This window comes from Pseudorca crassidens, chromosome 8 (assembly GCF_039906515.1).
Source record: "Pseudorca crassidens isolate mPseCra1 chromosome 8, mPseCra1.hap1, whole genome shotgun sequence".
Lineage (NCBI taxonomy): Eukaryota > Metazoa > Chordata > Mammalia > Artiodactyla > Delphinidae > Pseudorca > Pseudorca crassidens.
In genome coordinates, this window is record NC_090303.1 from 27,691,709 (window position 1) to 27,705,034 (window position 13,326).

The window sequence follows — 13,326 nt, forward strand, 5'->3', positions numbered from 1 at the left end:
TGGGGTGACAAATCACCTTTGTGCTAAAACAGCAAGCAACTAAAGAGAATATTCCTTTTTCTAAAAGTTCTTTCTGCTACTCCATCATCAGGAATGTCTTACTGGCTTTCTTTCTCCACAAATTCCAGCCTCCTAACATTTGGCATATCTCTACTTTTCTTAACAGATTTTTCCCCCTCAGTTTCTCCTACTAGAAGTAGCAGGCTGATCCACCTAAAAGAGGTGGCCAGTGAAGTCATTTTGCCAACCTAAAAAATTTCAGTCATTTTTTGTTTGTTCTTTAAAAAGTTGAGAGAGTGTATATGGAAGTCTAAGTGCGTTTGTTTTTCATTTTTATTTTTTAGCTCCTGAGAGATGGCCATGTTTTTGTTAAACAAAACATCTAGCTTCAGCCAAGATTAATATATGGGCCATCATGATCGAAATGATATGAGGAAAAAAAACACCCACCTAAACCCACTTTTATCACTAACATTTAGTTCATTATTAACAGTCTAAAAAATGACAAGTCATTTCATATATTACAAAATTTCCTAAGAACCAGGAGAATTATCACACATTAGGAATAAGTCTTTCAATCTCTCCTTAAACCTACCTGGTCCCAGCCTAGATATCAAAAGAGAGAAAGTAAATCAACAACAACAAGAACAACAACAAGAAACACTGTAGTTACTAACTGTAAAGCAAATGTTCAGTTTCTGTGTCAGAAAGCAAACCCAAAGAGTGAACCTGTATTGCTGAGATTAACTCCATTAACGGACTAGCAAGAAGAGATACAACTATAAACGCCTCTTAGCAAGAAGAGATACAGCTATAAAGTCTAGGCTTGGAGCCAGTGGATTCTTAAGGTTTTTCTAAACAGCACACATCTTGACAACTACCAGAGAGGACACTTAAACATCATCCCCTTCACACAAATATTTGAGTTATCTAAGGTATGAGTGTGTTTGTTTGTATATGTATGTGTACGTGTGTGTATATGTGTGTCAGGTGGGCAGAGGTGGGAGACAGCTGGCAAATTTAGTTAAGGAAGTAAAAGTCCCCTTTCCTAAAGCTTGTGTCTAGGTGTTGACACCTCTCCAGTCCTCCTCAGATCTAGCAGTCATTTAAGAGCCAGGATGTTCAAAGCAAATATATATAGTCATAATTCTGCTTTGGTGACAAAAATATATCAGAGAAATTCTCCTGATCTTTTCAAGGAGAGATACAAGAGACCAGGATTTTATTTTTATTTTATTTTTACCCAATAGGCTGTAAAAGTAATAATATAGAGAATAACTTGCATATAACTCAAACTTGAAAATAATAAATTCATGTAAATTAAAGTAGTATAGAATGTCTAGTCTCTGGCGCTGTCCTGCATGGTAAAACTGTTTACTCAATCTGAGTATTTTTGGACAATTTGACCCATAAGATTACATTTTTCCTTATAGGGAAAAAAATGAGAATTAAAATGAAATGTTACAATTAATACTGTAGATCAAATGGCTCTTGATTGCTATCTCAGAACCCAACAACTTATGATATTGTATCTATGTAGAAAACAATTTGAGAGTAAGCTGTCAAAGTCAACTCTGTTTAAAATATTAAGATTATCTATGACATCATATTACAACTTCAAAAGAACTTCATATATTGAAAAATACCTTCTCATACAAACGTTCAGCTAATCCTCCTAAAAACCCAATGTGTTTAACAGAGAACATGTTATTTCCATTGTTTATATGGTATCACTGTTACAGAAAGTGTAAGTGACTTGCCCAAGCTCATCTCCTTAATAACGGGGATGCTTTTTTTTTAGCCATTGAGACCCTCTAACTGCCGCCCCCACATTCCCAACTCCTGTCAAGTGTGTCCAAATTCTTATCATTCTTCACATTCCCAGCTCAAATACTTCTATTTCCATGAAGATAGTTGTCATACCCCCCAAAGATAGTGATGACTTCTTCGTTTGATCTCATAGCACTTTCTCTCTTCTTACCACGAGTAAATGGACTTGGAATCAGAAGATTTACTTTGGGTTCTGGTTATTTACTATCAGGATGATCCTAACATAGTAACCACTTGAACACCAATTTTCTCCCATAAGAGAAAACAGAATACATGACCATAGAATTATTTGGAAATTTAATTTTGATAAAACAAATAAGAAGGAACTATGTGAACTGTAAAGACCTACACAAAGTTACTTTTCATATATATCTATTTTTTCCTTTCTTATTTACAACTTTTATTTCCCCAGTTTTCTGGTAGAAGGAGGACTCCATATCTAACACATACTTGATTCTATCAAAGTACTTGATGGTGCTTCGCAACCTGGCATTTGATACACATTTGTAAAATGAATGAAGGATTGAAGGCATGACTACGTTAAACAAGGTAAGTTTCATAAAGGAGAATGCTCACCGCTACCGACTAAATGTGGAAGACCTAAATCTGACTTAAACTTTTCTCCAATCTCATTGAGCATTTCTTCGCCACCACTTCAGGCAACCTAGATTTATGCCTGATTCCCTAAACATACCCTGTATTATTCTGGCTCTAGGTCTTAGGCTAAATCATTACCCCCTTTCATGTTCTTTATCTGTTGAAATAATATCCATCACTATATACCTAGCACAAATGCCATTGTCTCCATGAAGCTTTCCTTATCTCACCCACTGGAAATGGTACTTCCTACTTGGAAGTTCATAATGTTTGCTCATGTCTCACAGCTTTTATCATTTGACCACATACTTCCTTGTGTGTGTATGACCTAAGCTAGTACATTTGGATCATGTTAAGATCAGCATTATGTCTTACTTATCTCTATAGCCTACCGAACGTGTAGTAAAATGTCTTCCACATTGTAGGTACTCAATATATGTGGCTTGAAGGTCCAACTACAGGTTTCTGCCTTATAAATTGCCACAAAAACATGACAAACATTTTATAAAAAGATCATCTACTGTTTGAAGTCATTATTACTACACATTCCTATCAAGATGGTATACTATGAACAGAAACACATCTTTATCAGAATTTTTATATATATATACACACACACACACACATATATATATATACACACACAATATGGAATATTACTCAGCTGTAAGAAAGAATGAAATTTTGCCATTTGCAACAACATGGATGCACTTGGAGGGCACTATGCTAAGTGAAATAAGTCAGACAGAGAAAGACAAATACTGTATGATATCACTTATACATGGAATCTAAAAAATACAAGAAACTAGGGGCTACAACAAAAAAGAAGCAGACACACAGATGTAGAGAAGAAACTAGTGGTTACCAGTGGGGAGAAAAAAGGGGAAAGGGGCAGCATGTGGGTAAGGGATTAAGAGGTACAAAACTATTATGTATAAAATATGCCACAAGGATATATTGCACAACATGGGGAATACAGCAAATATTTTATAATAACTATAAATAGAATATAACCCTTAAAAATTGTGAATCACTATTGTACACTTGTAACATATTTTATACCTCAACTATACTTCAATAAAAAAATTAAAAGAAAAAAAGAATGTGGAAAAGTTTAAGATATGAAAAAAAGCTACAAATATATAAACCAACTATTTATAATCTGATTTCCTCCATAACTTAAATGTTCTTATTAATTGCAATTTTACCACTGAAGTATGGCTTATCTAAAAATTTAAAGTACTCAACATGACTTTTGGTAAAAAGAGTAAAAGATACCTTAGCGGAAAACCAGAGGTTGACATATTTTAAATGGACATCATTTTCAACTTTCATCACAGTAAGTATCCAAACTAACGTAACAGCTACCAATAATTATCACTGTTGTTTTTATCAGAACATGGATTGCATTTATAACAAGGGTACACAAGTCTCCTCTCTCGCGGATATTTAAATGACAGAATCCTTCATTGCCTGCTGCCTTCATTCCTTCTTGTGCATTATACAGCCCACTAACAGCTGTTCTCTAGATGGACTCAATGGTTCTGTGCCTTCTCATCGGGTAGGGGCTACTGCATTTCTTTTAAAAATGTATTCTTTCAAACCCTAAGCCCTTTTATTCTCACTTATTTTATATTATTATACCATCTTCACTGTATTATTTCTTAACTCCAGAGAATTTCTAAGTTCTGCAGTTTTATGTTTTCTGTCCCTTCCCCTGAACGTCCCCAAATCTCTACCTATTAAAATGCTATTTTATTCAGGGACTTTAAGCACTGAGTTGACAGTAACTGACCTGCTGAGAATAACTTTTCTATCCTGAACCAGAGTAAACAACCTTGAACTCATTTGTGTCACAACTGGCCCCTTCATGATTCAGTCTGCCAGGAAGGCTTACCCAAAGACTTGGAGTTATAAACTGTGATCCGTCTAAGAAGACACCCATAAAGTTGAACCTGTTCTAATGACTTCACTTTTTTGAAGTGACTTACGCTGTTATGAATGACTCTCAACTAATGAGGGAAGCATGCTCTCACAGTGTATAGCAAAATCACTGGCAGGAAAAGGGGATGTGCAGTTTGAAAGAATGTATTCAATTTCGTATCAAAATTGTATTTAGAATCTGAAAACACTGTCCACTTTTCTTCGCAGCATAAATAGGATCCCATTTAAGAATATCATATCAAGAGTGTCATGGTAGGTAGGAGCATGAATTTAATAGCTGATGAAAAAATTAATATAATGTAATAATAGTGTGGATTTTACCCATAGAATGCAATGAGCAAAAGCTCAGCATCTATCAGTCAATTCATACTTCCTTTATGTGCCAAATTTATCAGAAATTGTAGCAATATTTTGGAGAAATATTATTGGAGAAAATGTTGAAAAACTCTAATTTACATTTGGCAGAGAAGAAAAAGAGGAAAGTAGGAAGGAAGAAGGGAAAGAAGAAAAGAACCAGAGAAAAACAGTGCCATCCTATCGTTAACAGCAATAAACTAAGCACCATTGTGTAAGATGATGATATGGTTTAAGAGCATGAACATAACAAAAAAATGCACTTACCTCGGTTAAATGAGGATTGGGGTTAAAACCACAGAGGCTACAAACAGTGGTTTGACACTCAGTGCATGTGTTAAAATTGGCCTTTTCTGGAACATTCAACAGAAGTTCAGTGGTATTGCAAAGAGGACAGATGGTTTTGGGGAGGCCTTGTACTGGAGTCTGTGCTGCAGATGGAAAAGTTTGTGGCTGCAGAGGTTTCCCTGTTTGGCTTACAGGTTTTGTAGATTGTTGAGGAGGGGGCTTTGCTGGGCCAGGCTGCTGAGGAGGAGGCTTCATTGGGCCAGGCTGTTGAGCTGGAGTCTTGCCTGGCCCAGGCTGCTGGACCTGAGGTTTCGCTGGCCCAACCTGCTGAGCTGGAGTCTTTGCAGGCCCAGGAGGCTGAGCCGGAGCCTTTGCGGGCCCAGGAGGCTGAGCCGGAGTCTTTGCGGGCCCAGGAGGCTGAGCCGGAGTCTTTGCGGGCCCAGGAGGCTGAGCCGGAGTCTTTGCGGGCCCAGGAGGCTGAGCCGGAGTCTTTGCGGGCCCAGGAGGCTGAGCCGGAGTCTTTGCGGGCCCAGGAGGCTGAGCCGGAGTCTTTGCGGGCCCAGGAGGCTGAGCCGGAGTCTTTGCGGGCCCAGGAGGCTGAGCCGGAGTCTTTGCGGGCCCAGGAGGCTGAGCCGGAGTCTTTGCGGGCCCAGGAGGCTGAGCCGGAGTCTTTGCGGGCCCAGGAGGCTGAGCCGGAGTCTTTGCGGGCCCAGGAGGCTGAGCTGGAGCCTTTGGCCCAGGCTGCTGAGCTGCAGGCTTTGCTGTTCCTGGTGGCTGGGCCGGGGTCTTTGGGGTCCCTGGCTGTTGAGCTAGGGCCTTCGTTGGCCCTGGCTGCTGAGCTGAGGGCTTTGCAGGCCCAGGCTGTGGTGTGGAAAGTTTTCCAGGTCCAGGCTGCTGGGCTGGAGGCTTTCCAGGACTTACTTGGTGAATAGGTGGCTTGGATGGGCTTTGCAGTGAGGGTTTAACTGACTCTCCCCTTACTGTATCTGTCTGTTTAGTCTGAGGCCTGGCTGCATCTCTTTGAAGTGGCAATTTTGCCTGGTCTGTCTGAGGAGCCTGGGTGAGGCCCTGAGTTGGCTTTCCTGTTTCTGGAGGCTGCTGAGGAGACACTGATTTGGGAGAACCGTCCTGCTGAAGCAGGGCCCTCACAGGTCCTGGCTGCTTAGGAACTGGCTTGGGTGACTGTTGTTGTGATGGAGGCTTTGTGATTCCTTCAGGTTTTCCTTGTTCCTTCTGAGACATTTTTTGTTTCTTGGAGGCTTCTTCCTGGGAGGCATCAGGGTCTGATATCAAATCAAAAGGACTGAATTTATTTACAACAGAGGAGACAGCACTTAAAGGATTAACCTCTGAGAGGAAGCCAGGCATCATACTAGACTTGTGCTCTTCCTTAAAATCAGTTCTGGATTTCGATTCTTTCAAGCTAATAGTGGAAGGACTCCTTCCAGGCAATTTCTGCTCCGACCTCAGAGTGTCTGTAGTTCTACTTTTACTGAGACCAGGCTGAACTGGACGCCCTGGGTCCGGCGGTTTTCCTGGCTGCTTTGGAGGTTGACTACTATCCAACTCTTGTTTCCTAGAAGAATGAAACAAAAAGAAGTGAAAATAATGGAAACTATCACAACTCAAAATAATATTTAAAACCCATTACTTTCTTGCATCTTCAAAATTATGATGCATAAATATAACTAAAATCCATTTTTGCAGCATCCTATAAGTAATCATAAAATTTTTAATGTCTTTGTTACTTTCTTTACATGGATACAGATTTTCAACACGGACGTGAAGAGGAAGGGGAAAAAACCCCATACTTGCTACTATAAGTAATGAACTATTAAGATATCTAGTTAGAAAGTATTTATAATAAAAATAATTTATATTTACTTAATAGAATCTAGCCATACTTCAAACCTATTTAAACATATTAACTCAACAGATCAATGCAAAGCCATGTTCCAGTACTTTTATGCTCACAGGATGTATCCTTTTTAACCAAAAGTTATAGTCAAGGAATGCTAGCCTCCCAAATACCAGCACACTAAGAAGTGAAAATATTCATTTTTAAATGAGATTGCTGCAACTGTTTTTTGTTTTGTTTTTTACTTAATAGTAGAATTTACATTAGCTACATAAGACATACAACATGACATCACAGGACCTGGTAAAGGAGGTTTTTCAGGAACTCTGAAAAAGCTGATCATCTATTCAAGTGTTAACAGAATATCTGTCAAAAAAGGTAACATCTATCAAATATTGTCCTTATTAAACTTTATAGAGTAAGAATTCCTACTTTAATTAGAAAATTCTGAGAAACAATTCTTTCTTGTGGCAGAACAGTGTTATATCATTCAATTATTTTTCTTAATCTGAGATCTCTCTATGTAACAATATGATGCTTAAAGCATCTTGAGACATACATAGCCTGATGTACAAATAGCAGCAATCTGGTTGTGACCCCACTTTTGAAAAGTACTGTTACCTTCCTCAAAGGAAGAAAAAACATAATGATCTCTTTACTTAATGTTTTCTACAACACTTACTATTACCATTGTTAATTAGTCATTATTATTGACAATGACTTAAAAATGCAACAAGTAATTAATTTGCAAGATTTCTTTTAACTCATAGACAAATACACAAGATGGATATTTTTAAAATAGTTTTGGAAACATCAATTTTAAATGACTATGGCTCAATAATTAAAATACTTGTTTCTCATATACACTTTTACCAAGTACGTTAAATTTTAAACAAGCTATTTTTTACTGATAAAATTGCAACTAATAAGAACATGCTGCACTAGAATTATGGGATAAATCAAATTATAAGTACTTTGTTTGATTTATGTAACATTAATTTTGGAAAAGATTTCTTTTTAATTAAAAGAAAAAGAGATAAACAGAGTGATTCAGTAGCACTTAAAATATGAGATGATCACAATAAAGTTCTATAGGTTTTAATTTGTTTGAATAAAATTTACCTGCTAACGGACCAGCCTATAACTTTTTCATTTCAGGTCATCTGGTACTTATTATGAATTAAGTTTTTAAACTACCCCTAATGATACAGAAATTTGAGTATAGATCAAGATGTAAGGCATAGTAGGAAGAAACACAGAAGTATTACTTCTAAATAGCAAAGTGTCAGAAAGAAAATAATCTATAAATGGCAATGTATGCCACAAAATGATTTTCTAATAAAAGGTGAATAAATACAATTCTTAGTTCTGGCCATTTCCTCCAGGAAAAAAGGTTACAAAAGCTTTAGATACTACCATGTCCCTGAAGCCTGTACTTAAATACGGAACTAAAAGTATTATCCTAATTGATTCCAACAGTTCTAAGAGATCTTTCAAAACACACTGCTACATATTTCCATTGGGGAAAATAATTTTGAATGTTTCCTTATAGGCCCCATTATGTGCTCCCTTCCGTATGAAGGCAAAAGAACCATAGTAAACAACCCCAAATAGATTATTTTCAAAAAGTTCCACTGTTTAGATAATCACATTATTCTAGAAATGTTCCATATTCAATTAATAAAGTTTACCATTCCCTTGAGGGGCAGATGCTTAGGAACTATCCTATGAGCGTTTAGGCATTTTATTAAAGAAATCTATATTTAAACGAATACCCAAAAAATCTATTCTTAACTGTGCTCTCTTGAAAATACTATTAAACTTAATCACTGTTTTTGTGATATTTCACTTAATCCAACATACGTACAAAACAAATAAATTTTGTGAATACCAAATATTTGTGACAACAATAAATACCAAAAGTTAAAGGAAGCTACTTGCATTAGAAATTATAACTGCATGTACTTCCTATGAATATTAAGTTCTATTATATTATAGAATCCCCCTGTGAGAAAATACCCATACAGCTATAAAGACTACAATTTAAACTTAGTTTTAGTTGCTATAATTATGTAAATAAACGTCAAACATGGAGATCTGGGAGGGAAAAATAGAAAGACAATCATTAAGAGAAGATACAGGCTTAATACCAAACAAAAATATAAAGATGTCTTAGCTATGTCTTTTGATGAATTTCTGATTGGTATGACAGTTGTGTTAAAAAGAAGAATGACCAAAATGCAATCTGTGTCTTCTGTACTAGACTATGAATTCCTAGGGAGAGATATGTTTCACTCATCTTTTCATCACTAGAACCAAACCTGGTAACTAGTAGATGAGTATTAATGTTTGATGAATCAATGAATGAATGAATAACAGTGAGTGAACAAATGAATGAACATATCAGGTTTTTGTTTCCCTCTAGATTAACGTCTCTTGAATTCTTTTCACTTTAAATTCTTCTACAGGTCTTGTGGGATATAAATGGAAACATTCCATATTCATTTTGGCTTGCTGCTCTAGGAAGAAAAACAATTGTGGAGGTGTCTACCCAGCAGCGGAGGCCTAAAAGAATGCTAAAGAAAATAACTGACTCAGTCAGAATTGTTACTAAATATTCTACTAATCAGAGGTGTTTTTCAGTAAAGCTCTTCTCATATGACACATCTGTAGGTGTAAACAGAATGAGTAGAAGACATAATAAAATTGCATTTCCCTGGATCGACAATGAATCGAAAATCCAGAAGCATTTCATTTGTAAGCTCTAACTTCTAGCTTCTAACTACTCAAGTCTTATACAACTTCCCTTTTCATTTTACTATTGTCATCCTCAGATTAGAATTTTTCTTTCACAGGTTAACAGAAAAAAAAATGTTTCAGCAGCAAATGAGATAAACATGTATTCAAGACTAAGAATATAAAAGCAGTTGGAATACTAAAATATTTTTAAATGTAACACAACAGGCAATGACACTTGACAGCGTTAAGTCATAAAATTTTATAACAGAAATATAAGCATCTTTAGGAATGTCCGTTCATTGTATATTGCAGAGGATACCAAGACTTAAACAGGCTAAGAAATTAATTCAAGGTTATAAAACTAGTTAGTCACAGAAATCTGGTATCCTAACTCCTGGTGGGCAGGAAGGGGAGGCAGGATTTCCAGTACATTGCACTGACTTCTCCATATGTAAAAGAGTATAGGTACATCGAAATAACTCACGACAGTGAATAACTCAATATACAACTTGTCTGCAGCCATCACTGCCAGTGCCATTCACTGCTGATACTGATATCACTACTCTTTATATGTATAGGGTTCCTTCAAATTAAAATCCAAGCAAAAATATTCCTGTCAAATTTTAATTAATCCTTACTATGGCTCTACAAGATGAGTAAGATAAGTATTACTGCCTTATTTAGAAGCAAGGAAACTCAGGCACATATGGCTGAGAGTCAGTTAAAATTAATAAGGTCTCTGGGCTCTCAACCCTTATTTCTTTAAAAAAATAAATAAAAAATCAAAGCCCACCCTAATTCGCACCACATAATCTCCTAAAACTTGAAATGATTTGGATATACTTTCTTATATATACTTAAATTAATATGTGTTTATTTGGTTATCACATATGGGGATAACTTTCCAAACTTAAAGACATTTATAGAAATCTCTCAGTAAAATATAAGCAGGTTACCAAAATCAGACACGTTTATATATTTCAATGAAGCTTTCATCAATAACTGTTTAGGCCGCAGACCACCTATTGATAAGAATTCTACCGTAACAAAAACATCAACAGAGAGCTTTAAAAGTATGCTAACTGATACAAATACTGAACAAAACACCACACTTTCATAGGCTGAGATAATATTTTTTAGCCACCCTCTGAATACAAGGAAGAAATGTAGAAATCAAAGCTCACACTCTTCTTGGTATTTGTAACCAGCATGGTAAACCTGTTGCTTGTGCCTCTTAGGAAAAATTGTAGAAGAGTTGGCATACATTTCTAAAGGGTTAATAAAAGTACTGTACCTCATTATTACCCTAGAAAAATCTAGTATATGAACATTCAAAATTTTTTCTAAGTCAGGTTTTAAACAGTAGAGAAAATAGTACATATCATAAACTGTACTCTTAAGGGAATAGATAAGAAAGGCTTTATACCAGAAATAGCCCAATATATTACTAGTTTAAAAACACAGAAAAATATATTCAATATAATAAAGCTAGTCTTTACTAGTAGTGTTGGTTCCCCTTCAAGAAAATAGGGTTTTTACCTGATATAGTTTACGAATTTAAGATTTTATGTGAAACATATTGCCATTGCCACTATCCACAAAACATTTTACATTTCTACTGTATTAGTTACCTGACAAAATTATATGTATATACTTATATTATAGCTCCTAAGTGTTTTTATTTTATAAAGTACAGGATAAAAGCCTACACCTATATCCATATCTTTCATATTTCCAGTATCTCTAATGAAAATTGTTAAGTTATCATAAAGTAGGAGTGGTTTCAGGACCACGGACAGAGGAATGTCCTGTCTCTGAACATGCTACGAGGGTGCAAAGTTAAAGGGTTTGTTTACAACAAATAAAGGCAGGGCAGGCACAGTGATTATACCCTCTTAGTACTCTAATTAGAAAACAACTAATTTATTGGGATGGAGGAATACAGAGACCTAGAGAGGAAAATGAATATGTTACTATTATAGATTAGCTCTTAATTGCCTGTCCAAGTTGCTATTTGTCTTTAAAAGTATGTACTGGAAACTAATTTGAAGGTAACACAAATTCACATGTTCTTCCGTAAACTGTAAAACGCTATTCCATATAAAGGAGCGGTGGTTTAAAAAATAGCATATGCTAATTCATAAATACACGTACAGCACCTGCACTGTTGTGACCAAACCATCTGTTTAATGCCACACATATTTTAGGGTTTCTCACTGAATATAAAAGGTGTATTTATTCTATACCTTCTGCCTAAACAGCTCCTGTTCTCCTCTGGGGGGTAGGGTGGGAAGGAAAGACAAATCACCTCCAGGGGAATTAAAGGTATTGTTACAGAAATATTTAGACATCATTCACAGAGAGAAAGACCCCGAAATGACTGAGGAGGTTTAAACAGAAACAGGTAAACACCCAGCTCTCTCCATTTCCTAACACGTCCGTTTTGTATTAATGGAAGACTTCCAGATTAGTAAAACACTGGAGGGCGTCTCTCCACGCCACCCTAGAGAGAAAAGGTTCCAAAAGGCCAGAAATCACAACCTAAAATCACAGTTCCAAGAATGCAACCCTTGACTATCCCATCAGAAACTCTATAAGGCATCATTTTTATCCTGCCCAACAGAAAGCTTATGTTCTCTTTACCACCACCCCATTAGGGAGAATAAAATGAACGGAGGCGACATATATGTACTGCCGTGCCGGCACATACGGGCTGGCACATATGTGCACGGGAAGCTGTACATATATGCCCGGACATATACATCATGCTGTGCGTGCCTGTGCATGGAAGGCGGCTCCGCAGAGGCCGGAGGAATGCTTCCCTTGGGCAGCCCCTGCGCCCTTGACATGACAGCAGCGATCTGTCTCCTCTCCTCTTCGCTCAGCTGGCTCAGATCCGCCTCCATGCCGGCCGGAGTCACGGTGTGCAAGGGGCTCCCCGCCCCGCCAGCCCCTTCTCCGGCAGCCGCTACTGCCGCCGCCAGCCCTTCGGGGAGCCCTTCCCCTTCCAAGCTCGCCTCGTTGCCCATGGCTTAGGGAAACTCGGGGCCACCGCGCTCCCTCCTTGTGCTGCCTCCCCGCCGGGAAGCCCGTGGCCGCAGGAGCAACCGGAGACGGGGGCTGCCGCCGGGCGTGCAGGCGGCGAAGTCCCTGAACACCAGGCGGAGATTAGTCCCTCTTGCAGGTGATGACCGAGGCCAGTGACTCCTCCATGTTGGACAACGCCAGGCAACCTTTGCGGAAGACAACTCCCGACGCCGCCTCAGCGCCCCAAGCCGGGGAAAAGCAGATCTGAGCGGTGCCAGCCGGGCGCCGTCTGCCCCTCCCACCGTGCCCCGCCTCCTCGCCGGCGCCCTCGCAGTGCGCATGCCCCTCTTGGAACAGGTGATGCCTGCGCCCGCACCCATTCCACTCTGCGTCGCTCTGTATCCTTCCTCACTCTCAGCACCGACTTAAAGGAGCCCAGCGAGAGCACAGCTAAAAAGCAGAACAAAACAGCCGACGTTTCTTTCAGGCATATTTCAGGATGCCTCAACCCTAGTTTTAGCGGACTACATTCAAGGAGACCGGGAAGGGGGCTTGAGGGGAGGTGTCTGTTTCCATTCCATCTTTGACTCATGGGATTTGTAGTTTTTTTTCTTTTCTTTTCTTTTCTTTTTTTTTAAGGGAGAACTTGAAAAGATTCTAGGAATGTTTTCAGGTAACTGGAGATTAAT

General features: G+C 38.2%; 1 protein-coding gene across 1 annotated transcript in view; it reads right to left on the reverse strand.

Moving 5' to 3' along the window:
* Window positions 1-12,881, reverse strand: part of LOC137229579 (protein piccolo-like) — a 28,305-nt gene extending 15,424 nt beyond the window's left edge. The window contains exons 1-2 of the mRNA XM_067747638.1: window positions 12,389-12,881; window positions 4,993-6,589 (exon numbers count right to left, since the gene is read on the reverse strand). Of these exons, the coding sequence (XP_067603739.1) occupies window positions 4,993-6,589; window positions 12,389-12,639 (1,848 nt within the window). The 5' untranslated portion in view covers window positions 12,640-12,881. The remainder of the gene's footprint in view (window positions 1-4,992; window positions 6,590-12,388) is intronic.
* Between the last annotated feature and the right edge of the window lie 445 nt (window positions 12,882-13,326).